This window comes from Pelodiscus sinensis, chromosome 2 (assembly GCF_052426305.1).
Source record: "Pelodiscus sinensis isolate ZL-2025 chromosome 2, ASM5242630v1, whole genome shotgun sequence".
NCBI lineage: Eukaryota > Metazoa > Chordata > Testudines > Trionychidae > Pelodiscus > Pelodiscus sinensis.
This window is the reverse complement of record NC_143053.1, coordinates 234201013-234228828: the sequence shown is the minus strand read 5'-3', so window position 1 is coordinate 234228828 and position 27816 is coordinate 234201013. Positions and strand designations below refer to the sequence as shown.

The following is a 27816-nucleotide window of genomic DNA, read 5'->3' as shown; positions in this document are numbered from 1 at the left end:
TTGTAGTGAGGTATTGAAATTAATGAGTGGAACAGAAAGGAATCAGAAAATGTTTGAAGTTTTTCATCTCTGTCTCTAGATGGGTATTTTTAATCACATTCTCCTGGCTTTTGCATGCAAATTAAATTGAACAGCATACTCTATAAAATTAGCAGTTATATTTTACAAAATCTATTTTCTTGAACTTTAATATGTTGCAAATGTTGGCTTGTGCTTTTAGTTCGCTGGATACTTTTTGTACTTTAGTTCAAATTAAAATCTTAGATTTTTAAATGTTGGTTTAATCCAGTAACATAGAAGAATTGATAGCCTTTGTATTTGAGAGGCTGCAATAGCCATTTTCTCTTTGTGTTTAAGGACTGCAGCTCGAAATGACAGATGAGTCAAGTGTTAGATTTAATATATCTTTATTTGAACAATATATCTTGCAGTGTGACACCAGCCCCTCTAATAACCCCACTGTCTGAATTACTTACTGCATAGCGTCACTGCTTAACTGGCGACCCCTGTGTCAGTAGTAAAAGACAGGGCTCCTGTCTGACCCACATTTTTTACTTGAAAAGCTGCTGACCTGCAGAGAGTCACCTCACACCCACATACTCCACTGAATACAGAAGAGTGGAGAACAATCAGGGCCCTTTTAGAAGCCTGCCCTCTTAAAAGGAGACAGCATTTTATGGCGCACATTGAAGATGTACATTGCTTGCAAAGTGATTTTAACATCTTTCCCCCAGTGTTGGTCACATATTTTGTTAGTGCTGAGGGAACAAGTCTGAGAGTGAGGAAATCTGGTTATTCACACAGTTTGGAAGTGTACCTGTTTGTCTTTACAAGTAAAGCTCCTTCATATATTGTACAGCTCTCCCTGTGACTCTACCAAGATGTCTATTCTCTTTCTCCTTTTAAAAATTAATTGGTCACACACTGTGTCACATAATATGGCTAGTCTTAGTTCAAAGAATGTCCTGAGTCTCAAACAAAGAAGGTTGCTTTTACAAAATGAGTAGCTTTAGCTATAGACTCATTTGTAGTTGTTGAAGGTGAGGAAAATAACAAGTATACCATTATACCCTGTATGCTTCCAAAGTGAGATCCAACAAAAACTCCCACCAATTAAAATCATAACATTAACATTGGAACTTTGAACACAGTACTGTAGCCACTTGGTACATTGAATTCCCACTCTTTTCAATGAGAGCATCATGCATAAGTGCTATGAAATTGACCCTTTTGACTCCATTTAAAGGGAGCTTAGTAATTAAAGAACAAAAACTTCTTTCAAAATGTATTGTTGTTACTATTGTTACAAGTAACATCTAAGGTGAACTAAAATGGAAAGAGATGTGTGATTTAAAAAACAACACCTTTCCCTCTGTTTTCCAGTTTTCTTTTGGCATCGTTTTTATCTGTTGGTTTTAGTTCATCACACAGGAGGGAAAAATATAGTAAAAACCCAGAAAATCTACAAAACTAGCTAGAGGATGTGGAGGCAAACATGGTACCTGAAACTACTTTTATCTCCTATTTTGGAAGCAGACTAGATTGAATTTTGATAATCTTCATAATAGGGATGTTAAATATTGAGTAATTAACTGACTGAATAGTCGATGCATTTTTTGCATCAACTGTTTAATTTGTTGATAGAGCGTGCTTCTGCCTTTGAAGGACAATGGATGCTCCTGGTCCAGTCAGCTTGGGAGCCTAAGGGCAGGAGGGCCACCCAGGCTGGACATTCAACCTGTAGTGACCCCCTGAGAACTAGTTGAGATATGGATTTTTAAGGGAATGACAAAGGCTGGTAGGTAAAGTTGTTTGTATCTTTAAAGGGCACTTCTGTAGTTAGCCAGTGGGACTAGGAATGACTTGTAGTCAGACCTCCATAGTGTTTTTCCACTGAAGTATGAATGTGCCTTGTAATTTTTGAGTACCACTTGATTTACATTTCTTATATGTGTTTTACAAAAATACTAATATGAAGTGAATATCCGATGGGAGAATTTGGATTTTATATTTTGCATTGTCTAAACTTTCATTTGTACTCTCTTCAAATTAAATTGTTAAATAGTGTTGGGATTAGCATTACATTACAATGATATTATCAGTGTTATCCAGCATCATTTATGGAGTGCTAGTGATTCCATGGTAATTTCATGTTGAGGAAATAGGACAGGTAAAAGCTGATTCCTTGAAGTTACTAAAAAGTGTTTTTATTTGTGTTGTAGTTTGTTTGAAATTTAAATCGATCCTGTCCTTTCTAAGTATTAAGCTTCCCTTTCTGTTGTTTGTATATCTGTAGAGACCTTACTTAAGATGCTTCTGCTTTTTGCCATTTGAAATTTTGTTGCAGGTTTATGGGCAATAAAGCATACATTTGCTAAAATGTCACTTTTTGCTTTATTTTTGTCCTCTCACCTGTCTATGGAAACAGTAGTTACATTTAAACGGGGTTTTAATGAAGCATGGTGGAGATTCCATGATAAAGTATTTAGGACTGTCACTACCACTAAAGTCAGTTCAGTCATCAGAAAACTTACAAATTGATTTTTTTATAGTTAGTTTTCTTAGTGTTTAAATAATAACTGGTTGTTATCTCACTAAACACACTGCTAAATTCCATATTATACCTATGTTTGTTCTACATTTGCCATTCATATATAGGGAAATGTTGATTATCCTTAAGTTGTTGTTTATGGTTTTTGGTGCCTGAGGTAGCTGTAAAATAATTAGTATTTTATCCTATGAAATAGATACTTTTTAGATCAATATCTTAGAAACTTTTTTGTAATATGAAGAATGCTTTGCTTACTCTGTATCACCAATTCCACCCAATTCCCATTTAAATACTATTTACAAAAGTCTGTTTCTTCCCTATGCCGGTCTGATTAGGTAATTCCTACACCTAGTGCAGGGATTGAATTTCTGACACATAGTAGAGGCTTGCTTACTACTGCATGACTGTCTGACAAAGGTGGCTCATTAGGAAAGAATGCCAAGGATCCTTTTGTTTAGATCTTCTGTCATAAGTCTCCAGCGCGCCACGCTCCCCCTGCCTTGGGATTTCTGCACACATACTACAAAGGATATACTCAAGTCTCTCTCACTCATTGAACTCTCCCACATTAGTAGATCAGGCAAATGGCTAGGAGGAACACGCAGAAAGAAAGGTTTGCTTATTGGGCCTCATTAGATAGTCCTTGCAGCCAGTCTTTGTCAGTAATTTGTAAGAGAATTACTCTTCAAAACATTCCTGGTTTGGATGTACACTTTGAACAGGCTCCTTCAGATTTCAGAATCTGATATGGAACAGGATTGAAATCTTTCTCCCCCGGCTCCAAAGGTATCCATGGAGCTAAACGTAAAAGCATAAGACAAACATTTCAATCCCAGCAGGTGATGAACCCAAACTGAAAGGTGTTGAGTGCCACCACTTTGCATTGACTCCACTGGGACTTAAGGACGTTCTATTAAGTCTCAAGAGCTCTCAGAACTCTGTGTGATTGGACTCTCACTGACAAGAGCAAGATAGCATATTTTTGATTTTTCAGATTTTCCTGTTGGTTTCATATGTCTTTAAAGAATGCTGACATTTTCAACGTATTAAAAACAGTACCATACTAATAGGTTTGATTAATATGTGAATGAGTAATCCCTCCCTGTCATTGGGGAGTGGAGCTAAGCACAGAGGTGGGCAATAATTTTAGCCAGAGGGCCACTTTAGAAATTTTTGAACTGGCCCCAGGCCAGTCCAGAAAGGTCGGGGCCTTTATTGGAATGGGTGGGGCCAGGACGGTTCTCTATTTCCCCGCCCACAGATCCTGATTGGCCTGGGGGTGGTGAGAGCACATGAAGTCTTTGCCCCCAATCCTCCAGAGAGAACTGCTAGCTGTTCTGAACAGCTGGCAGTTCCCTCTAAGCACCCAGACCTCTGGTGGTGAGAAGAGACTTCGCATGCTCCCTCCTGCTCCCAGGTTAATCGGCAGGAAGTCTCTTGCTCCCTGAAACACTGGCCACATTTCATTGCAAGAGGGGTTGTCCAAAGAAGGTGGCTTGCATTTCACTTGTAGGTGGCTAATATTCTTAATTGAAAAGTACCTGGAACAACCAGGCCAGCATTTCCTGGATATGCCAGGAAATTTTGCTAAGAAAGCTATTGTGATACAAACTCAGTGTCTTGTAAACAAATTGAGCCAATATGGCAAAAATGTGAAGAGTTTTTCATTCACTTACATATCAATGCTAGGAGCCTCGATCACAATCAAGGGAAATTGGAAACTTTTGTCAGTTAAAAAGAAAATCATACAAATGGCATTAATAAAACCTGGTGAAAGATTTGCATTATTGGAATGTTAATATTCACTGGTTATACCCTATTCAGGAAAGATAGAATGAGTTAGAGGTGGGGGTGGCACTTCACAATACTTGTTTTAGATTTATTAATGATGATCCAAAACCACAGCACCTAACTAAAAAAGCCTGGTTCCAGGGGGCTAATGATAATGGTAGGTGGGTTACAGGTCACTGAATCAGACCAGGGATGAATCTCTCTGTAAGCACCTGTCTGTAAAGCGTGGAAAGAATGGGTTGTGGCATGGCCGACTTCAGACTGGGGACACATGCTGGAGATCTCATTCAGCCAGTAGTAAATCGTTAGTTCCTTAAAAAAAAAAACATGCCTGCGCCCTTGACCTACAGATGATTGTTTTCTAACATAAAAGGTGTTAGATATCCACCATGAGAGTGATATTTTATTCTTTACTATGATGAATAAAGATGAATTCATTACTAACCTGATTGATGGTTGCCTAGGAATCAGCGATCATAATTTGGTTATATTTAATATAGACAAATAGGGGGCAGTCCAGACAGAAATATATATGTGCTTCATACTTCAAAGGGGCTAATTTCCAAAACCAGAATAAATTTAAGAGATAAATTGAGTGGAAAAACTTAGAGGGAAAATTTTAGAGAGAAAAATATGAATTGGCAATTGGAAACTGTTTAAGGAAAGTATTTTTTGATGGACAAAAAGCTGAAATTCCAGAGTTAAGAGGAAAACTTAAACAAAAAGCCTATCTTAGTCCAGAATGAAGTAATCCCTTATGTGGTTAAAAAAAAAAAGAAGGATGATTTGCTTATATCACATGAGAATGTTGAAGTATTTTTCAGTCTGTTAGCAACTGAGGAAGATATTAAACGATGTCTTTTAGGGACAAACATTTTAAAATCAATAGATGAGGTAACTTGCACCTAGGAGTACTAAAACAAGTGGCTGAGGAAATCTCAGTCCTGTTGATGTTAATTTCTAATGCATTTAAGAATTTAATACCAGGGAATTTCCAGAAGACAGAGAGGGCAAGTGAAATAGGACATAGGCAACTATAGTTGGATTGTATTTTTTCAAAAAATAATGGAAAAGCTGATGAGAGACTTAATTGGTAAGAATTAAAAAAAAGTGATATTAATACCATCCATCAACATGGAGGTAAGGAGTATCGGTCTTGTCCGATAAATGTGATTTAAGTCTTTGGTGAGAAGTTCAGTAAAGGTAACTATATAGATGAAATGTTATGGCATTTGACTTAGTACTGTACAACATTCTGATTAAATTATTACTACTATACTATTAATAAAGTATGTTAAATAGATTAGGAGTTGGTTATTTCAAAAAGTAGTTGTCTGAGAGGAATCATCTTTGAATGGGTGTATTCCTAGGGTTTGACACTGGGTCTGGCACAATTCAAAATTTTTCATCAATGATCTGGAATTAACAATAAAATCGTTGCTGCTCAAACTTGTGGATGACACACAAATCGATACGATAACAAATGATGATGAAGATGCATTGTCATACAGAGATTTGGATTGGTTGGCATGCTTGGCTCATTCAAACAACATGCATTTTAATGCAGCCAAACAATAAGTCATACATTTAGAAACAATTCCTGCAACAAGGGGGACTGTATCCTGTGAAGCAGCAATACTCAAGGGGATTATTGGTCATAGTAGACAAGCAACTAACAAATGTGTTCTGTTGTATTCATTTTGATGGAATATATGCTTTGAAAGAGTCCCAAAGGTGTTAACATGACCTTGCCCTTGTCCAACATTAAACAGTGTTAAACAAGGTTCATGGTTCAGAGACCTCATCCTGCTTAGTTTCATGGCAAACACATCATTAAAAATGTTTTAATTAAAGATACAGAAAAGAGGGAAACAAAGCATTTGATATGGAAAGTATTTTCAGGGAATTTTTTTAATAACATTTTTTGTTCCCTTTCTATTTAGCTGTAGGCTCTTGAAAAGTGAAGGTTGGGTGGGGGGAATGGCTGAAGAAAAGCTCGGCGAAAGCCTGAAAGCACGTCTCTTTCCAAAGGAAGTTTGTCCAATAAAAGATTGCTCACTCACCCTGTCTTCCAGTTTTTGACAGTCTCTTGGGCCGTGTCCAGACTCAGGGGTTTTTTCGAGAAAAGTAGCCTTTTCCCGAAAAAACTTCCCCTGCGTCCAGACTCAAGCCGCGTTCTTTCGAAATTATTTCGAAAGAACGCGGCTTTTCTTTCGATGGCGGTAAACCTCGTTTCACGAGGAAGAACGCCTTCTTTCGAAAGTTCCTCTTTCGAAAGAAGGAGTTCTTCAATGTAAAGAGGCCGTCTTCGAAAGAGAGCATCCAGACTCGCTGGGTGCTCTCTTTCGAAAAAGCGGATTTCTCTTTCGAAAGATCCGCCTGCAGTCTAGACACGATCTTTTGAAAGAGGCTCTTTCGAAAGATGCTTTCGAAAGAGCCTCTTTCGAAAGAAGCCTGCAGTCTAGACATAGCCTTGGGGTGCATCTACACAGCACAGTTATTTCGAAATAACTGATATAATTCCAAAATAACAATATGAGTGTCTACACATTAATTCTGCTATTTTGAAATATCAAAATAACAGACAGCTTATTCCGACTTTGTAAACCTCATTCCATGAGAAATAACTCCTATTCCGAAATAGCTATTTTGAAATAGCTGTAGTGTCGTCATTCCACTGCTGCTCTTTCCCAGGGCCATTCAAAATAATAGCTCCCCATTGCTTCCTGGGGCTCTAAATCAAGATAATACATCCACATTAGGGAAGCCTACTTTGGACTAATTTTGAGGCTTCCCTGTAGTGTATACGTGTTACTTTGAAATAAGCTTTTGCAGAGTATTTCTTGCAGAATAGCTTATTTCGAAATAAGTGCGCTGTGTAGATGTACCCTCGGATGGTAATAACTGTTCTTTCTGGGAGAAGGGAAGTTAGTTGAAATAGGCTGAAGCAGTGGTGTGATTGCTAATGTTCAGTCCTGTTTTACAATAACACATGCACACAAAGAAAGGGAAAGAAAACTACAGAAAATGTGACTTCTGTCTGTTTACTTTCACTTGCAGTCTCATTGCTGGAAAAAACACAGGGCTAGCACATGTGGTGCGTCTTTCTTTTTGTAAGTCACTTTGGGATGTGACAAACTTGTACTAATCGTGGGCTTGCTGGTGTGTGTGTGTTTGTGTGTGTAAAAGTGTAAACCTGCCTTGCTGGTCATAGGCTTACAGAACTATTGCAAAATATCTCTCCATGGTTGACTAATCCAGCCTCGTATTAGACAGAAAGAAAAAGGAGGAGGATAGGATAGAAGGGGAAAAATAAGGTAATAGTGGGGATTCAGCAAAAGTAGGTGAAGGTGGTAATGTCATCTGACTCTTTCTCTCTCTTTGTGTCAGTGTTGTTAAGACATCACTTGGGATGAAATTCTGATGTAATTACAGCAGAATCAGTGTCTTGGGATGGTGAAGCTCACTGCAGCAGTTATTGGCAGACATCATCTTTTTTATCTGCCTTTTTTCTACCAGATTTCTTTTCTTTTGAAGACCCCAAAAGCTTGTGATGGTCTGAATAATCTTTCCTCTCATTATTTTCTTCACCCATTAGGCCTTCACTGAATCTAGAAAGCCATTTTTTAAAATTAGATGTCTTTTATTTAAATGTTTTTGAGCATTACATGAAATCCAATTATATATGTGTGCATACCGTTCTTTTCTTTATATTGTCTATAATACAACATTAAATCACTTGGATTTCTGTAGCTGGCTCTTAGGTTTCAGTTTTTAAAAAGCTGCAGTTATATTGTATTGGCTAGTAGAATATTTCTGTTATTGGAATTGAAAGAGGATTTGTTTAGAATATAGTCCAATTTTAGAGTACAGGCAGTCCCCGGGTTACATGGATCCGACTTACATCGGATCCCTACTTACAAACGGGGTGAGGCAACCCCGCACTAGCTGCTTCCCCCCAGCAGACCAGGGAGACACGAAGCTAGCGCCCGCCCCCCCCCCCCCCCCCCAGCAGACCAGAGAGACGCAGAGTGGCTTTTCTCAGCAGACACCTCAGCTTGAAAATAAAGGACTGAGGGAAGTGAGGTGTAGGAGAATAAAACTGAGCTCTGGAGAAATGTTTGGCTAGAGTTTCCCCTACAATATGTACCAGTTCCGACTTACATACAAATTCAACTTAAGAACAAACCTACAGTCCCTATCTTGTACGTAACCCGGGGACTGCCTGTATTGGGTTCTAAATCTAAAAGTGCTGTTAATAAGACAAGAGCTGAAATAAATATATGAGAATACTAACTGATATATGCATGAATTGTGAGCCTGATACTAACTTGGGTAAATTGGATATGCTCCTTGACTTTAAAGGAACAATGCTAGTTTACGCCAGTTGAGGATCTAGCTCAGTATTCAAAATTTACCAACTGCTGTTTCCATGTAATTTGCAATACACACGTCAAGCTGAATTAAGACCATCAGTTAACTAAATTAGAGATGGTGATAAGCCAGTGGTTGCGTGGTGCCAGATTTCATTCCCATCTGTCAGTTTATGAAGTCCAGGAATTCAGTCCCATACCTTGCTAACCTTGTGTGATTAAGTCTGCTTCAAGCCACTAATCAGGAATTCAGTTCTTGACCTCTGAGGAAATCTTGAAGACCTAGGGAAGAACTTGAGCTCTCTCTAGTTGGTTTAATATCCCATTTACAAAGGAGCCTAAAAGTATATCTACACTACAAATGAAATCCCATACCTGGCCTTTTCCAGCTGACTCAAGGTCATGGGGCTCCAGCCATAAGGACAGAAGTTGCTAGCATGATCTTTTTTCAGAGTTAATCAGGAGCAGTATTGTGCAGAACTGGAAGTCTAACAGAGAGTTGATTGCCCTGATTTCGAACTATAAGCATTTGCTGTTGTCCCTCAAAAGCTCCAGAAAGTTACTGCAGTGTTTCATGATTAAAAACATGCACCCTGCAAAATTATTAGCTAGTTCAGTTAAATTGTTCCTGAGAAAAGTTAAGATGATGTCTTCTCAGAATTTGTGAAACAGTGTTTTTAAGCAGAGAAATATAGTAAAATGAAGCAGCGATTTAAATTTAAATTTAAATTTACATGGCTGCCGCGCTGAGCCGACAAACAGCTGATCAGCTGTTTGTCGGCTCAGCGCGATAGTCTGAACGCGCGGGTGTCAACATCAAAGGTATTTGTCGACCACCCAGGAAAACCTCATCCCAGGAGTCTGGCTCAGCGCGATAGTCTGAACGCGTGGGTGTCAACATCAAAGGTATTTGTCGACCACCCAGGAAAACCTCATCCCAGGAGTCTGGCACTTCATAGTGCTGTAGCTTGCTGCACCCTTGGTGTGTGTTTTCACACAACAGGGAGACAAAATTACAGTGCAGTAAAGTGGAAATGTAAAGAAGCTCTTCTTCATTATCCATCCTCTTTTTCCATTGGATAGTAAAAGCATGTCATGATTCCACAGTTTATCTTTGTAGATAAGTCTGATAAAAGCTGATCTTCGAATCTTGAGATGATGTGTCAGATGAATAGTGCATGCTTGGCCTCAAAATGTAGCTGGCATCCCAGGCTACTTGCAGGCCATCTCTACTAACATAATGAAAGGACGAGTTCCCTGGGAAAACAGGCTAAATTAGCCTACTGGTGATTTATGCCCACAGAAATGGTTTTTCAATCCTTAATTAATACACCCTGAAGCCCTAGGTGTGTAATCTAAGGAATGGAACACCTTTCTTCAAGTTAGCATTGAGCTGGTTCTTTGTCATGTGTGTTGGTCATGCAACAGCATCAGTTTGGGATTAATGTAAGAGGAGCTTATTTGTGTAATGGAGCACATCTCTTCACCCCCATACTCCTACAGCCTCCCCATTGCCCTAACGCAAGTATTGGAAAACCAGAATCCACTCCAAATTCTCCAGGAGCTGAAGACTTTCTAGACTCTAATTCGAGAGCATAATTAATCTTGTAAAATTACAAATGTGTTCTACAGTAAATGTCCAAAATGCTGCAGCAGAATAAGTGATGTGTTTTATTACAAATCATTACCGAGGAATAAGAAAAAGAAGTTATCAGGATCTCAGAACTTGAATATGGTGTATCTGTTTTTTCCTGGTAATGTGCAAAAATGTTAAATTTGGATGTGTTTTTCAATGAATTGAAACCTTATGAAGCAGGCTTGGTGCTGTCAGCACTAGTGAATAACTGCTAAGATGTGGGGGAAACTTGAAATGGGAAATGCTAATTTTCCAAGTTTGTACTGTTAGTATGGTCTTTAGGTTACAAACTGACTAGCTGGAATACAGAGAAAGCTGGAGGCAACTTACAGTAAAAGGCATATCATGCCAGAAATCAAGAAACATTTGTCAGCCAGCTTCAAGGGAACAAAATGTGATTTTGGGATAATGTTTGACACACATTCTGTAGGGAAAAAACAGTTTGACATGCCTTTTTGAGAAAGTTTTAAATGTATTTTTCATGTCCTGGTGCTATAAATAAGACTCTTCTATCTAGACTATCCCTTCAGTGTCATTGTCAGTAGAATCTTGCAACTTGACACTCCTGAGCTGAGCCATTGTGAATTGCTGGACTTTGTCAATTAGTGCATCAGTAAAAATAAGTCAATAACATTCAGGATAAAAATCATAAAGCATATTTGCAAGTTTCAGTTTCCATTAGTTATGATGCTTCACAATATACCAAAAGTGTGCTTTTGGTATATTTATGAAGATACAGAAGTCTTCATAAGAAAAAGAGGTGATCTCTACAGCCGTCATCTACCTTTGGTGTGAAGGGAAGACAGATATTTTGTGTAAATTAATGCTCCCTGCCTTTCAAATTGGTCTGGAAAAGGGACCAATTGGCCCATGACATTAGATTTTTCAAGCTTTAAACTCATATTTTCTAATTTTTGTAAATATGTTTCTTGCCCCTGTTTTATCAAAGTACCACAGAAACAAGGGAAATAACAGAACTGTGTGAATTATGTCATTTCACAAACAAACTGAAAAACTAAAGGAAATATTTTTTTCTGTAATCTCTTTTGATCACGGTAATTTTAGGTGGTGTTTAGAACAATAGTAGGTAAACAGTTTTCAGGGAGAAATGTGACTTAAGTTGTCTGTGTCCATTTAACCACCAGCTTGGACAGTTGGAGGCAGTATTTTCTTGGAAGTGCTTGTTAGATGTTACATTACAGAGGAGTTTGGAGAAGCCAGGGAGTCCAAATAAACATAAGAATTTTCCCCGGGAAGTTCTTCACTTTAAATTTGAGTGCATATGAAACCAACCTTTTGTTTTTAAAATGGGTCATGGAGGTTGACAAAACTGGATAGATTATTTTCATTCCAAATAAATGTTGGCATTTATTTAATAGGGAAAAATACCTAAGACTCATTTAGATATATTAGTTTTTTGTCTGTGTAGCGCTGAGAATAGATTTAGGGAATTTATCTCTCTTAAATTGAAGTGACTTGTATAAATCTTTATCAAGCTCTAGTTAAAGGGAATGGGGTTTTTATTTTTATTTATTTTGTCTGCCTTGGGAAATCCTACTTCATGCAACGACAGAAATATCTCTGGAGAGTTGGTTAATGAAACTTTTTTGGACCTGCACTCATATATTGTATTAAAATAAATAATGTATAGTAGTAAGTATCAATTACAACATTTTAGGATGGCTCCATACGTTCCATAGCCTTCAGTACATGCACCAATATTTTAGTGTGTGGTATTCCTGATCAGACACATTTATTTAATAAAGCTGTCTGTTTATTGCTACTTACCATTGTACTCTCAGGGCATATTCAACCCTCTGGTTACAGGAGAGTAGAGGTTGCACCTTTTTGTATGCACATGCATTAAGATGACTTATTCATTGAGAAATAGGGCCAAAGACATTTCCTAGGGGGTTGCCAGAAAAACTAAGCTTTATTTTCCAGAGGTGACTCCGTCTTGGTGAGCCTGTTTCTTAGACTAGTCTGCTGAGCATTTTAAGGAATGTGGTGTTTGACACTGAGCCTATATGACCATACCACGTTCCTGGTGGACTTGCTACTGGTAGGTACGAGGAGTGACTTAGCCCTCACACATTATGTTAAGGTCACTATTTGATAAGAAGGGATAATGTGGTGCTGATTTACAATGGCACGTGTATGTTGCTGTTTTTAACAATAGGTTGCATTGTCATTCACAGCTTGTAGCCATATTTGATGAACAAGATCCACACCATGGTGGTGATGGCACCAGCGCTAGCTCAACAGGTACTCAAAGTCCAGAGATTTTTGGCAGTGAACTTGGCTCCAATTCTGTGTCAGCCTTTCAGCCTTATCAAGCAACAAGTGAAATTGAAGTCACACCTTCAGTTCTTCGGGCTAGTAAGTAAAAACTCTCAATGCCTCTGCACATTTCATCTTAATTAAGAGGATGCCAGCTTCTGTTACCTATTCATGCTGTTGGGAATATGATTCATTATCTGTCCTTATCAAAAGTTGATTAAAGTTCAGAATTTGGGTAAATGTTTGGTTCATACAAGTAAATAAGCCTCTACATTTCAATAAATTGTATACAGGTGCTTTAAAGAGCAATAAGCTCTTTTGTGTCTGTCTCCAGTTTTAAATTGCATAAACACAGAAAATTATAACAATCTCCAAGTGAAGTCACCGTGTGTGTAGTTTCCAATTTGCCAGTTTTTATTTATATAATAAAGATGAAAAGAGAAATATTCAACTATAAATAGCAGTAGCTGCACTCTTCCCCAATCTGTGAAGGCATATATGGTACTTTTCCCCCTTCAAATTAAACACCTGGTGATGCAGATAGAAAAATCCCCTTTTTGAAACAGTCAGAAAAAGTTTTTATTTTGTTTATTTCAGAGCTGGAAGTGTTATGCTCAAGTCTGTAAACTGAGTGAGGCAGGAAGTACATTTACCTTTGTGTTTGTACAGCACTTAGCACAGCATAACCATGATCCTGCAAGGGCCTCGGTACACTATTTTATTATAAGGAGTAAAAATTTGAGGGCTCTCCTCTTTTTAGGTGTTTCAGTCTTAAATTATTGAAAAAATAATTTAAAAAGACCCATGTAAAGATGGTAATTAATATACTTTCACCCTCCCTTTCCCCGTAGAGCCATCAGCATTGTGTGCCTCCCACCCCTATTTATTTATTTTACATTGGTCCTTTTATTCTATGTTTGGGGATAATGTTGGGAATATTACTTGACTAATAATAGCTTGACAAGAGTTGCACTTCATCTTATTTAGACATCTAATATATAATAATATAGATTCCCTTGTGGAAAACTCTTGTAGAATATACTATGAATAAAGAGAATAGACTTCTATAAAAATGTAATGGCTTTTTAAAAGAAAAAATACCTTTGAAAACCTTGTGCAATTCAACAAAATATTTTTCAGTTGATTTTTCAATTATTGTATAAAATTCTAAGTGAAAATATATGTTTTTAATAAAATGGGTTTAGAATACTGCTAGAAAAGTTTTTTTCCCCATAAAGTTCTAAAAGAATTTTTTTGAAAGAGTAATCCACATAAAATAGATTATGGGAATAACATTTTAAAGTCAGTTGCAGTCTCACTAATTGTAATGATGGTGTAGCACTTTTAAAATATACGTAAGGGTCTATCAATAACCCAAAATGGCTTAGGGAAGGAGTATGGTCAAGTGACAGAGACAAAAATCTGCTCACTTGAGTTTTGCTCTCAGCTGTACTACTGGCTGACTCTCCATCAATTCAGTAGAAATTTAGCATTGCTAAATGCACACTCCAGTTGTTGGCTTGAGCCCTGCAAATAGCAGTGTCCTCTTGAGTTCCCAGCAATATGAAGTTTCTCAAGTTTAGGAAAATGTTAATATTTTTTCAGCGTTGGTGCCCTCTTCGTGTGGCTATGTCGTGTGTTCTCAGGGGCAAGGTAGGAATTTAAATTTCACCACTTTTGGGGTCAGATGTGCTCCTAGAATTTCTTCATACTCCATTCTGCATCCAGGCCTGAGAGGAGCTCACTGCCCCGTGAATCCCAGCAGAGGCTTGATCTTTGCTCCATTCACCTGGTTGTGGCCCTTCCAGGAGCTTGATCCTCCATCCCTCTGTCCGGTTATTGCAGGAGTTGAACCTCCCCTAGCTCTGTGGTCTGGGGCCGGAGAAGTTCTGTGCTCCCGACAATAATTGGGGAGAGGGAACCCTTACCCCTCATTCACCATTGCACATGCCCCTGCATGGTGTTTCAGGGCATGTATACAGTGATTGTAGCTTCCAGGCTGCTATGACACATTGGAGAAGACTCTCAAATTCAGTTGTTTATCATCGTATATATTTTATAGTGTGCACATGTAGCTCACAAGTTTATTGAAGGATACCCAGTGACTGGGAAGTGCTTTGAGATCCTGTGACGAAAGGTGCCACACAAGGGCAAAATATTATTTTAATATTCTCAGGAAGTGCAGCATCTCAAAATGTTTTTGTGATGCATGAAAAAATTTAAGTGAGTGAAATATTTTGGCATGAATGTGTTCATACCAATCAGAGATGTTCCATTTACTGTTTAGAATATGTTTCTCTGTATGTTGACAATGAGATGCATTTTGTGTTACAAGGAGTTCCAGCGCATAGCATAGAGCCAATCCAATAACATTATCTGATATTAGAGATACCTTTTCAAGTATTTTATTTGAATGCATGTTGAAAATTGTAATAATATGCCTCTTATATTTTCTTTTTAACTTGTGAAGGGAAGCATAGAATACATTTTTTTTCAGGATTTAATGTAATCACATTCTTACTGTGTGTAAGTTCTATTCAGGGTATAAAACCTTTCCAGTTTTCTGTTCAATGCAGATCCTGATTATTACATGTTGACAAGGTCATATATCTATTAATTGGATTGGAGATGGGATACAAAATTGCTATAATTATTGTAATTTTCTAGCTAATTGCATGGTTGGCAGTGAATATTTTACTTCTAACAGATGTAAAACAGTGTTCTGGCTGAAATTGTTTTATAGCATTTTCAACATTTTGTTTTACATCTCTAGTGTTTTTTTTTGCCCACAAGTTGGGCTGTGTTTCTCAGAGGTTCAAATGCAAAGTATTGCTGTCCCCTTCTTCTGCCATTCACCTTCATGCAAGTGGTATGTAGTGTTCTGTTCTGAAGCAGTGTCTAAGCATATTAGGCTGGGGATTAAGGGCCTGCTGAGATTTTCATCTCTTTGTTCTGGTTGCCAAGTTACCCGTTTTGTTTACAAATCACGCCACCAGTCCTCCCCCAGAAAGGAAAAAAAGGTGAGATAGATAAGGTCCAGCTGGTCTCCCCACGCACAAACATGTAACCATGTACTGTGCACATTTGGGGGTGGCTCAAATTGGATCTTTGCAGCTAAATGTGAAAATGGAGTAATGCTGCTCAATAGTGTGAGAGCATCAATCATCAATAGAAATGCTTGCTCTTCCTAGTCACATTTTTTCTTACAGCCCATTCTCGTTGTTGTTGTTGTTGTTATTAGCTAAACTTACTGTTGCTGTATTTCAGCAGTTGTTGAGCTGGATTTTTTTATAATTGTATAGAATACGGTCTGTTTTGTGCGCACGCGCCTGTATGCTTCTAAGAGGAGGTTGGAAGCTCACTGCAGAAGATTGTTGAAACAGACTGATGTTTATTCCCTGCTGAAATATATACTGGAGGCGCAGGTGAAAATTGCCAAACCTAATGAGCAATTTGGCAGATAAGACAGGATGTCAGGCAGTGACAGTTCAGCAGCGGGTGCACTGTCTGTGAACCAAGTTGTTTGCTTCACAGTCTTTCATGTAAATACAGTAAATTTATTCCTTTTAAACTCCTGCATATATTTTTAGTCATTTACTTTGTATTGTTCTCCTTTAAAACACTGTATTTATATTTTTAATTTATAATTCATAATTATATTTCCTTAAATAACCAACAGGTGTGAAAATGTGTTCCAAATTGCATTTTGAGCATTTAGTAAGTACAGTACAGGGAATAATCCCCAGTACCACGTTAGCAATATTTGGAAATAAATATACCAAAGAAAGGATTAAAATATAGTAGTAAAATGAAAGTAATCACTTGGTTCACTACACTGCATTTGGTGTGCTGTCATTTTTACATGTAAACATTTAGCAGTACATTGCATCTTGTAAGTGCATTGTGCCTTAAGTTATCCTATATTCTAAAGAATTCTTTTTTCACTATGTACCTATAATTTCTCACCTGCCGCTTCACTGTTCTTAGTACTAGACTGTGGCAGTCATAAGAGACAATGTCAGAAAATTTCCTTTTTTCCCATTTTTCAGGAGTTGTTTTTACGTACTTACACTGACGTATTCTTAAGCACTGCAGACTAGCCACCTGCATGGAACACTGACCTGATGAGCTACGTTCCCTCCAAGCACTTTGGCCAGAAACCTATAAAGGGCTATACAGGTGCTCTGGGCTGCAACAGGGAGAGACTTGTTTCCTGTAGCTCCCACTCTGCCACAGCCAGGGAGAGGTGCTTTTTCCCTGTCCCTGGACTATGTCCCCTCTGTTTTTTCCCATGCATGTGCAGAATACATTTTGTTACGTGCAACAATAGGGATGTGTGGCATGGGTAGGCCTGAAGGGTTTGAAGTGACAGAGAGCGCTCAGGGCTGGGGCAGGGGATTGCAGTGTAGAGGGGTGTGTGTGAAGGGGGAGGAGGAGGGAGGGCAGGGACGCTTGGTTAAGAGTGCAGGCTCGGGATAGGACTGGGGATGAGGGGTTCAAGGTGTGTGAGAAGGCTTAAAATAGTGCTTCAATTTACTTGTCTGTAAATTGGGTATGATAGAGAGTTCACTGAAACAATATTGTGAGGATTAATATTTGTCAGTTTAGGGGTTGAAGGCACTATGGCATATTAGTTCCAGTAGTATACTAGCAAAGGAGTACCAAAGCAAAGTCTTACCTGTTTGTTGCTGCTTCATATGGAATTGATTCTGATTCTCTTTCCCTCACATTCTTCTATGCTGCCATGTGGAAGTCTTAAAAATTCCTCAACACTGTTTTTGCCCATTTTGACTTATTACCTTTTTTCTCCATACCAAAAATGTCTAAAATCAAATGAAGATTTAATGAGGATGTTTGTGAGCAGTGTAATAAAAGTTGTTCCCCTAGAGGTCAGCAAAATGGAGAGAGCTAGAATGGGAATTGTTAGTGGCTATCCTTGTTATCAGAGCATGGGATAGTCCAAGGCAGCTATCAAATTGGGTCTCAAATTGCTGGACTTTCTATAGGCTGTGGAGTCTCTCTTCCCCCCTCTCCTCCCAATATATGCAGACAGACAACCTGCAATGAAAACAGTACATCTTTCCAGCAAATAAGAAGGGGAGAATATTATTCAACAATGTATTAAAAACTGTAAATAATCATAGTACTATGTCAATTGGTTCAACATACCATACATCTACTCTTCTGAAATCCAGTTTTTCTTCAAAGGGGAAATAAGTATTCCCTTCAACTTCCTTCTTCAATTCTAGCCAACTGTCTGGATGCTTGTTTTATTAATACATGTAATGGAAGCACGTATATTGTGGATTATTTTGTCAGCCAGGGAACCTAGCAGATAGAATTCTTCCTTCTCCTTTTGCTGTGTTAGATACAAATCTGTTATTTATTTCTTTGAAATTTATTTATTTTTTCATTTCCTTTTTAGTATCAGAAATTGCTTTCCATTTCTATTTTTGTTTTCTTTTCTCCGAACCCCCTATGTGACCATAGATTGGCTTCGTATCTAAAAATCACATCAGTTCCAAATTGTGTAGGATTAAGGAAGCCACTGATCAGGAAAAACGTGGGGAGAAAGGTGAGTTTGGAAAAAGAAGGTACCATCACAGTCACAGCCTTTCTGCAACTTTGCTCAGGTGCACATCGAGTTTAAACTTCAATACTAAGTCAGGATGAAAATTCCTTCTACATTAATAATGAAATATAGGCCAAATCCTAATATCACTAAAGTCAATTTGATATTTTTCAATTGTCTTCAATGAGTTTTGGATTAGGTTCTATATGTATAGATTTAAACATTTCAAACACATTTATGTTTAGTCCTCCTTGCTCAGAAGTAGTCATTGCAGTGAGTGTGAGGGCCATGAAAGTGAGTGAGGTGGAGGTCAGATGTCCTTCATTCTGCCATAAGAACTAAAAGCTCCACAAGCATCACTCTTAGGCTTATGTACTTATGAGGATCCAGGATGCGATTGGGTCCTTTACCACACTGGATGTTATTGTGAACACGTGTATCTCTTGGCAACTAACTAGGGGCTGTTGCTCAGCTTTTACTTTTCCAGGGGGAAGGGTCAGCAGAGCCCCTGGGATTCTCTATTGTCAGCTTTGAGTGCCCCCCAAATCTTCAGGCCTGCTTATCACAGCTGTCCCTTCAGCTGACTCTGGATATGAAACTCAGCAAGAGTGATATTGACTAGCTCTATAAAATCATTCAAAATCACTACCAAGTGCTTCTTTCTTGCATAGGGCTCCCTACAGCACTCCTTCCAGTCTTTGTCAACTTAAGAAGTTCAGGACCTTAATGCACACTCCTTATGTAGCAAAGTAACACAGTTCTGACCCACTGATAGGTCTCTCTTTTAGATTGTAAGATGTCCATTATATAGTGTTGTTCTTCTTCGAGTCCTTGCCCATCTCCATTCCACTGTAGGGGTGTGCTTTCCCCGAGCAGCAAATTTTTCCCTTACTTATAGCCATCAGGTCAGTGCTGGTGCCCTCTGAAGTCACGCTCTCTTAGCGCCCACACACAATTTTTTTGCCACCCCCTCAGTTTCTTATCAGAGAGGTAGCTGTATTAATCTGAATCTGCAAAAGCGGCGAGGAGTCCTGTGATACCTTATAGACTAACTGAAGTGTTGGAGCATAAGCTTTCATGGGCAAAGACCCACTTCGTCAGATGCATGTAGTGGAAATTTCCAGAGGCAGGTATGAATATGCAGGCCAGAATCAGGCTAGAGATGACAAGGTGGATCCAATCAGGGAGGCCCACTTCTAGTAGCTGATCTGGAGGTGTGAATTTCAAGAGAGGAGAAGCTGCTTTTGTAGTTAGCAAGCCATGCACAGTCTTTGTTTAATCCAGACTTGATTGTGTCAAACTTGAAGATGAACTGTAGCTCTGCAGTCTCTTTGAAGTCTGGTTCTGGAGTATTTTTGCTGCAGGATGGCTACCTTTAGATCTGCAATTGTGTGTCCAGGGAGATTGAAGTGTTCCCCTACAGGTTTTTGTATGTTGCCATTCCTAATATCGGATTTGTGTCCATTGACTCTTTGTAGGGACTGTCCAGTTTGGCCGATGTATATAGCAGTGGGGCATTGTTGGCACATGATGGCATATATTACGTTAGTAGATGTGCAAGAGCTTGCCCACGAAAGCTTATGCTCCAACACTTCAGTTAGTCTATAAGGTGCCACAGGACTCCTTGTTGCTTTTCCTCAGTTTCTTGTTACCTCCTGTGATGGTCACTGGAACCACAGCTTGGTCTGCTTCTGCAAGTATTCCTCAGTACTCTCTCTTCTTGGTCTTGATTTAACTTTAAAGTTTAAATTGAGTGTGTAACCTGACCAAAGCTGCAGACAGACTAACTGTATTTGCACCTTCCTTTTCCAAACCTATCCTTCTTCCCCACCCTCTTTGCTTAGGTTGATTGCTCCTTTAAATTGATTAAATGTAGTAATTAAGTTTCACTTATTAGTTAGCTAGTTATGTGTTAGCAAACCCCACTACCTCCTAGATAACAACTGCCCTGGCTTTCCTTTAGGACACTTGTTCCCCACCTATGGACTTGAGCCAAAGAGGCCTCACCAGATCAGTGGCAATTTCCAGTGGAGCCACATTAAATTCCAGTAGGTCAGACTAAGTGGCTTAAGAATCTAGACGGCTTCCACCAATAGAACATGGATCCAGCACTTCAAGTGATGGCGGAAAAGACTGAAAGAACGTACTTTGAGTTTCTGTATGCTCCCTCAACAGCAGGCTCTTTACTGCTCATTGATTGCCAACACACGTAAAGGCAGGCTTAACAGGGACTGACACCAAAGGATACCAAAAAGTTAGACCATTTTGTGAGCAATGTCTGTTTGGCCAGGTTTCTCCTGCTGGGATTGCTAATCGGTAGGCACTCCTGGTCAGATATGATTTTAACTCCTGGAACTCGGTGCATAAATTCAAGGAGCTGCCACCTCAGGAGTCAAGACAGATGTTTGCTGCTCTCGTAGAGCAAGGTAAGTCTGTGATAAAGGCATTCCTGTAGGCAGCCTTGGGTGTGGTGAACTCAGCAGCTAATTTCATGGCTTTATGTGGAGAAGCTTGTGGCTTCAATCCTTGGGCTTGCCACATGAAGTCCAACAAACATTACAAGACCTCCCTTCTGAGGGGATGGTGTTCTTTTTTGAGTACATGGACACCAAACCACAGGTTAAAAGACTGAAAGGCCACACTTAAGTCCTTGAGCCTTAATACTCCAACCCTATGAGGAAGTGCTGTGGGCCACAGTTGATGCCTTGCTTCTTCCTCCGGCCTATTAACAGGACTAGAATAGGAGGAGACCTCTGCCACAGTTGTTATCTGCATCTGTTCTGCACTCCCCAGACTCAGCAGGGTCAAAGGAGACACTTGGAAGTGATGCTGAGGGGTGATATATTGTGGGTCCGTATTCCCCAGTTTTTGTGGATCTTTTATTCCCTTCTATTGGACCTGGCTCTTAGACCAATGAGTACTGTGCACAATAGCACTGGAAGCTACTGTTCACGCTCTGTCTAAAGAGATGTCATTGCTCCTAAAGATGGGACCAGGGGAGGAGGTTCTGCTATGCTAAGTGATCAGGGGTTCTGTTTCCCCTATTTCTTAATCCCGAAAGCAAGTGGAAGTCTCAGACTGATTTTGGGCCTGTGAAACCTCAACAAATCCATGAAAAAACTGAAGTTCCACTTGATTATCTTGGCCTCCATCATCTGCTCTTTGCATCCAGACTACTGGTATGCTGCCTTCAACTTAAAGAATACTTATTTCCACATTGCCGTCTTCCAGGGCACAGAGGATTCCTCAGATCTGTCATGGACCATGTACACTACCAATATGTAGTGCCCCCATTTGGTCTCTCGGTGGCCCCTTGAATGTTGACAAAGTGCATGGTGCTCATTGCATGCTTCCTGAGGACACAGGGCATTCAGTGTTAGTCAGACCTTGATGTCTGGGTGGTCAGAGGTCAGTCCAGTCTTCAGGTAGAGGCTAATACATACGTATACAGCCAACCTTCCAGGATTTAGATCTGCTCATCAGGGTTCCCGCTAACATTTACTGTCCTTGGGCGGATTGAATTTTCTTTTGGGCAGGTTGACTTTTTTTATGTGCACCACCAATATTGAGGTAGTGTGTTTATTGATATATACCACCAATACAAAGAAAACACACATTCTCTCTCTCTCTCGCTACATATACACCCCCTATATATACTTACATTTTAAGCAGTCCATATGTGTGGAATAAAATATATTAAAACAAGACACCTGTGACTAGTTGCTTTGAGGTACACTTAGTGACTACAAACTTGCTGTACAAAGGTAGGAAATTAGCCTTCATACACTGGAGGAAGAGTAGAAGCCCCAAAACAAATTAACAAATGACTTCAGGGTTTGTATTCATTTGAATGTTTCAAAGAGCTTGCAAATAAAGTTTCATCTTACAAAACAACTAGTATCACTCCTAGTACTTGCTACTTCTAACCCATAAAAGCCAGAACTCTACTAGATAGCAAAAATCTGGCCTTAATGCAACACAGTTTACCATGTATTAATTAGTAACACAGGAGTTATCTAAACTCTGAACGTAATCGTTTTTTTATATCTGCAACACTCCAAAAAATTCTGCAGCTTAGAGGGAACTTTGCTGCTCATAAATGTGCAGAAATCCACTTTTTCCCAGGTCTAGAGGATAGAATTCATCAGGGCAATTCTGGACTCAGTAGAGGTGAGAGCATCTCTCCAGAAGCATACGTCTAATCAACTTGTCATCATAGTGAGAAATTGCTTACATCTCTTGATCTGAATGGTATCTCGTGCCTGTGTGGTTCAGCATACAAAACTTACCTCAGACCTTTTACATGTGCTTAGTGTTGGTATACTTCTCAAGCCAACATAATCTAGAAGAAAAAAAAGGATTTGCACTTCTTCTCTTTCCTGGGCCACAGTCCAGTATCTCTGACACATACCTAACTCTTCCCCCTGGATTGATAAATTTATTGTACACATTTCTGCCCATTCCTGTTATACATAAGGTTTTGCTCAGGATCAGAAAGGATAGACTTTGAGTTATGCGTATAGCCCCGGCCTGGCCAATACAGCACTGGTTCACTACGCTCATGAACCTGCACTCTCTGGCCTCTCCGCACTACATCTGTTTCCTAGTAACTGCATTGGAATGACATGAACAAGCAGTCAAAGAAGGAAAAACAGTTACTACCCTTCTGTTAATGGTCCAAGCCTCACCCTACTCTTGTCAGAATTAGCCCGTAAAATAGAACTCAGGGAACATTGACTCAGCAGGGGCTATTCTGGTGCTATAAGAGGCACCAGAGCTGAAGCCATTGAGTGAAAAACTTTCCATCGTGGTGCTGAGGGGAAACACATACCTGCACTGAAATGGACAAGAGCAACACATCTTTTATGAAACAAAACTAAACAAAACAAAAACACAACAGAGGTTAAGGAAGGTTAGTAACTTTTCTGGGATAAATTTAGAATCTCAGACAGATTATAAATCATTTGTTTTTACAAAAGCCTTGACACTTTTGTAAAAACAAATGGGTTTTAAACTGCTCATGAGACTGAATTAACCTTTAATATCTTGAGACTTCTCAGCCTATCGTCAAGGAAAATACTTTAGCTTTCAACTTGGTAAGAAAACCTGGAAGCAATAAACATAGGTATTTAGAATGTATTGAATTCTAGAAAGGAAATCTTTTCTAATTATGAGATGTTTCATTCCATAGGGGAAAGGATGATTTTTTTGTCCCCCTGAGGTATGGGTAAAGGCTTACTAAAATAGGTTATTAGAAACATTGTACAACTTTTTGAAAGAATCTCTGAGCTTTTGTATCTCTGTGCAAAGATGACTTGTGATTTTATTTTCAGAAATACCAACAATTCAGTACATAAAAAATTACAATAATGGAGTGAACATGGTAGTATTGCCACCAATTAGTATGGAACTAGTGGTCCATGGAGAATCACAAAGATGTTTTAAATGTATAAATACAGAGTTTAAATATTCCATGCAGCTCAAGATTAGTACTCAAGGAGGTTTGATGGTTGAACTGGATATGTGAAATAGTTTCAACCACCAACTTGATGGATTTTTTTTAATCTAATGCAGAAATTTATAATCGCTATATTCTGTGAGCATCAGCAAAGTACTTCCATACTTGTATACATTGGTTTCCACCTGTCTTGAACTAAGAACTAAGCTTTTACAAGTGGGATTATATTTATGATATCGCTTATCCTGTCAGACTCGAAGAAGGTATTGTGCTGGATTTCCACTGCAGAGAATCTATGTGAAGTCACTAATATTCAGATAAGTTTAACCCTATTATGAGGAACTTATATCCTTGTTGAAAGATGCTGTCATCATGCTAGAAAAAGGATACATAATAACTCAGAGAATTTCCTGATGAGTTCCTCTGTTTTACACTTTTCCATTGTCATACAACAAAATTAAAGATAAGTACATTTAAAACAAATAGGAAATTCATTAAATTAGTCTGTGCAATTGACTGCCTATGAGGTCATAGAATCTAATAGCACAGATAGGTTTAAAAAGGAGTTGGATACAATTTATGACCAGTAACATATGCAGTTACATATGCAAAATGTGATGCTTTAAATCATCCTGTTCTATACACAGATACAAGGCTGGAATTTCCCACCAATCTGTTTTTACCTTCATTTGATAGGGTAAGCCTTGACCTAAGATGGGAATAAGTCATGATATACTCACAATTTGCAAACAGTATAAGATGCAAAACTTGTTAAATGTATAGGTTATGAATTATTTTCTCAGCTCTAAAATTGAGGTGTGTGGTTTTGTTGTTGTTGCTACAAACCAAAGCAAATGGGTAGGGTGTGTGTGTGTGTGTGTCTGTGTGTGGGGGGGGGGGGGGGGAAGAAGGGGACGGGTTTTTGCATATTTGTTTACAGTCATATTGTCATTGCTTAATAATGCTCTCTGATTACTCTCCTCGGGTAGAAAAACCATTTATCTTTAAATTGTCATTGTAAGACTACAGCAGTATTTCAGTGCAGTGCTTTGCTGATGTGTAATGTTGTCAGCCCTGGTCAGCTCAGTGTAATAGCTTAAAAAAAAAAAAAACATGTGGCTTAGATTTTTGACTAACCAGCCAAGGTTGTAAAATATTATGCTTATGGCATATTCCAAATTAGACCAATCTTAAACTTCTACAAGTTAGACAGATGTTGACTCCTGATGTGTGGTTCTTGAACCACCAGGGTCTTGCTTGCCCCCCACTCCATTTACCACTAGTGAATTTATACACTCTTGTAGAGGGGCAAGTTGTGAAGCAGACTGTCAGTTGTGCTGAGAGCTAGGCTAAGCCACATCGTGTGTACTTTTGAATAGGGTGTGTGTGTGTGGGGGGGGGGGGGGTGTTTGACAGTTTGCTGCTGGTTAAACAGACATTTTTGTTTTCATTCTCTCCTTCTCCCTTTCTCTCTCCCCTCCCCCCCAAATCTCTGTTAATTTCTCACTTGAGTTCAGTGATGTCAAAAGATCAGTTGTTGCTCCTCCCTCCTTGCCCCTGGCTGTAAATCTGAAATGATTAGTATAAATAAGATGAATTCCAGTTTCAAAAATACTCATGTGGGTTCATTTTAAGGGCAGTTTAAATAATGCAGATGACATATAAGAAGGCCTTTGTATTGTGTTTTTGTTAGTGGAAACCACAGTTAGCTACATCAAACACCCTGGTGTTTTTGAAATTCAAGGAAGCCTTATCAGAAAATCTAATACTTTGTGCAGGGCTACCTGATATGAAAACGAAACTATGTCTTGAACATAGAGTGATATTCAGATTTGTTAAATAACTGAAGTATTAGAATATTAATATTTATGCCCAAGGCAGTGTCTGGGATTAGAATGAGGTGCATGTTATTGTGTAATGTACTTGTATACCTGACTTGAGCTCTTAAGCAGAGTTACTTCTAATCAGTGCACATAGTCTTTCAGAATAATTAGCAGTACCTCACTCTCCTTGTGGTCCATGGGAATGGTTATTAGGAGAGAGAGAAACTCTGTGGTGTTCTTTTCCTAGATCTTAGAGGAGGCTCTCCAATCCCTTTCTATATATAGAAAATGGTAAAAAGAACTCAAACCCTGGTGCCCCTGTAAGAATAGGGAATGGTTCACTATGTTCATGTTCCTCTTACCCGGTGTATGTGTTGGTGGAAGTTTGAGTAATAAGAGAGAAAACAATTCACCACCTCTCTCAGGCCTGGTCTACCCTTATTTCGAAATAGCAAGCAGAGCATCCACACTACCAAACCCATTATTTCAAAACAAGGGGCTGGTTATTTTGAAATGATAACTCCTGCTTTCCTTGGGGAATAAACTTACTTCAAAATAGTTAGTTGGGGGTGTTATTATTTTGAAATATTTTCCTAGTGTGTAGACATGCCTCAGCTATCAAGGCAAAGGGGAACAGAGGTGACCCCAAAAGCAGGATCAGGAAGGACAAAAGCCAAGCCATGTTTGCACAAGCTCTATATTTTTACTGTATCTTCCACAAGTTCAGGGAAAGATATCTGAAAAGAGCGGATTTTAAATTAGTTTATTAGTTTCCATTAGGAATGTGATGGTTTAACCTGTGAGGCTGGATCAGCTCTCCGCAGGGGGCTGCTCTAGCTCCAGGGATAGGGGAGGGGCACCGCAGACAGGGGCTCTGCCATTGATGGACAGAAGTAAGCCCTGCCTGCAGCGCAGGGTGGAGGAGGGGCAAGCAGGGGCTGCTCTGGCCAGGCTGGAGCAGCCCCTTCCTGCAGCCTGTGTTTGTGTGTGTTCTAGCCCAGTCTAGCCAGACTGGAGCAGCTCACCTGTTAGTCTCCCCTTTAATCAGTTAATCGGTTTAACAATATATGTTCAACTGGTTAGCCAATTAAACAGTATTTTATGTCCCTAGTTTCTAGCTATTGTGAATTTAAACTGTGGACTAGACTTTTCAGAGCAAACCTGGAGCAGTCATTAGAGCCTCCCCTTCTGCACCCAGGGGCTGGACTTTAGGTATGCCTATGTGTACACATGATTTGCAGGTAACTCTCAAGTTGGGGCCCGTTTTGTACTCTGTAGACAACAGTACTCTCAAAGGAAACCCAGAGTGGTTGAAACCTAGAGCTAAAACAATAAACATACAGGGTAGTTATATTTGGCTGTGGCATTACACCAATACAAGCAACAATATGCAAGAGGTATGGAGGTATTGGCTTTTAAGGCAAATATAGAGGGTCAAGAGAGAGAAATCAACAGCAAGCAACAGCCATGGAGTTATGTCAGAATGAAATTACATTCACAGTAATGCTGGGGCCTAGTTTTCTTTACAGTTGACAGATGTTGAATAGAAGTTAAAATTCTTTTAAATGGAAAATTAAAAATTGCTGTTGATTGTTCAGTTTCTGATAGAAACAAGAGAGTACAGATGCCTCCTTTTATTAAGCAGCCATAAACCCCACGCAAATCCATCTTCTGCATATAATAGATTTTGATACACTGTCACTAAACTCACTATGTCTCTCCTTTGTTGTATGTTTGTAAGCACATGCCTTATTAGATGTGTGCCTCCGGGCAGTCCTCAGGGTAGGCTCAAAATTGTGTGTTTGTGAAAAGTGCTTCCACCAAATATAAAAAATACATTTGCTTCTCTGTTTCAATCTATTTTAAGACCAGTATATTAGGAACTTCATTTGACAGTCAGTGAATTTTAGAACAGGAAATTGACCTATCCTGATGGTAGGTATTACGTAGAGCAGGGCTACTCAACATTGGAAACCTCGGGGGCCACAATGATACTAGTAGCATATGCCGAGGGTCGCAACTTAAGTGTGGTTGCATATACATGCACATATATATGCAAATATATTAAAATAGCTTCTTTCACACTGAAGGGCACGAATACAAAGATTAAGGCAAGACTACACAACACAGTGAAGAAAGCTGTATGTGTACTCTGTCTCTAACATGGCCTGCAAGAGTCTTCAAGGAACAACAAGGGATGTTCATTACTTAGCTGTCCACAGACTTTTCTGAAGTTTGCTGTAGCTGATGGTGTACTCTGAGTATGATAGAGGCAGAGGGAATCACTAATTCTCATATAAATCTTCAAAATCCGAAACTGAAATAATGAAGT

At 39.1% G+C, this 27816-nt stretch overlaps 1 protein-coding gene across 13 annotated transcripts in view; it reads left to right on the top strand.

Annotated features, from left to right (window-relative positions):
* PARD3 (par-3 family cell polarity regulator) overlaps nt 1-27816 on the top strand; it is a 683059-nt gene that overhangs the window by 258128 nt on the left and 397115 nt on the right. For all 13 annotated transcript variants that reach the window (XM_075922689.2, XM_075922683.2, XM_075922685.2 and 10 more), the window contains one exon: nt 12550-12730. In XM_075922689.2, the coding sequence (XP_075778804.2) occupies nt 12550-12730 (181 nt within the window). The remainder of the gene's footprint in view (nt 1-12549; nt 12731-27816) is intronic.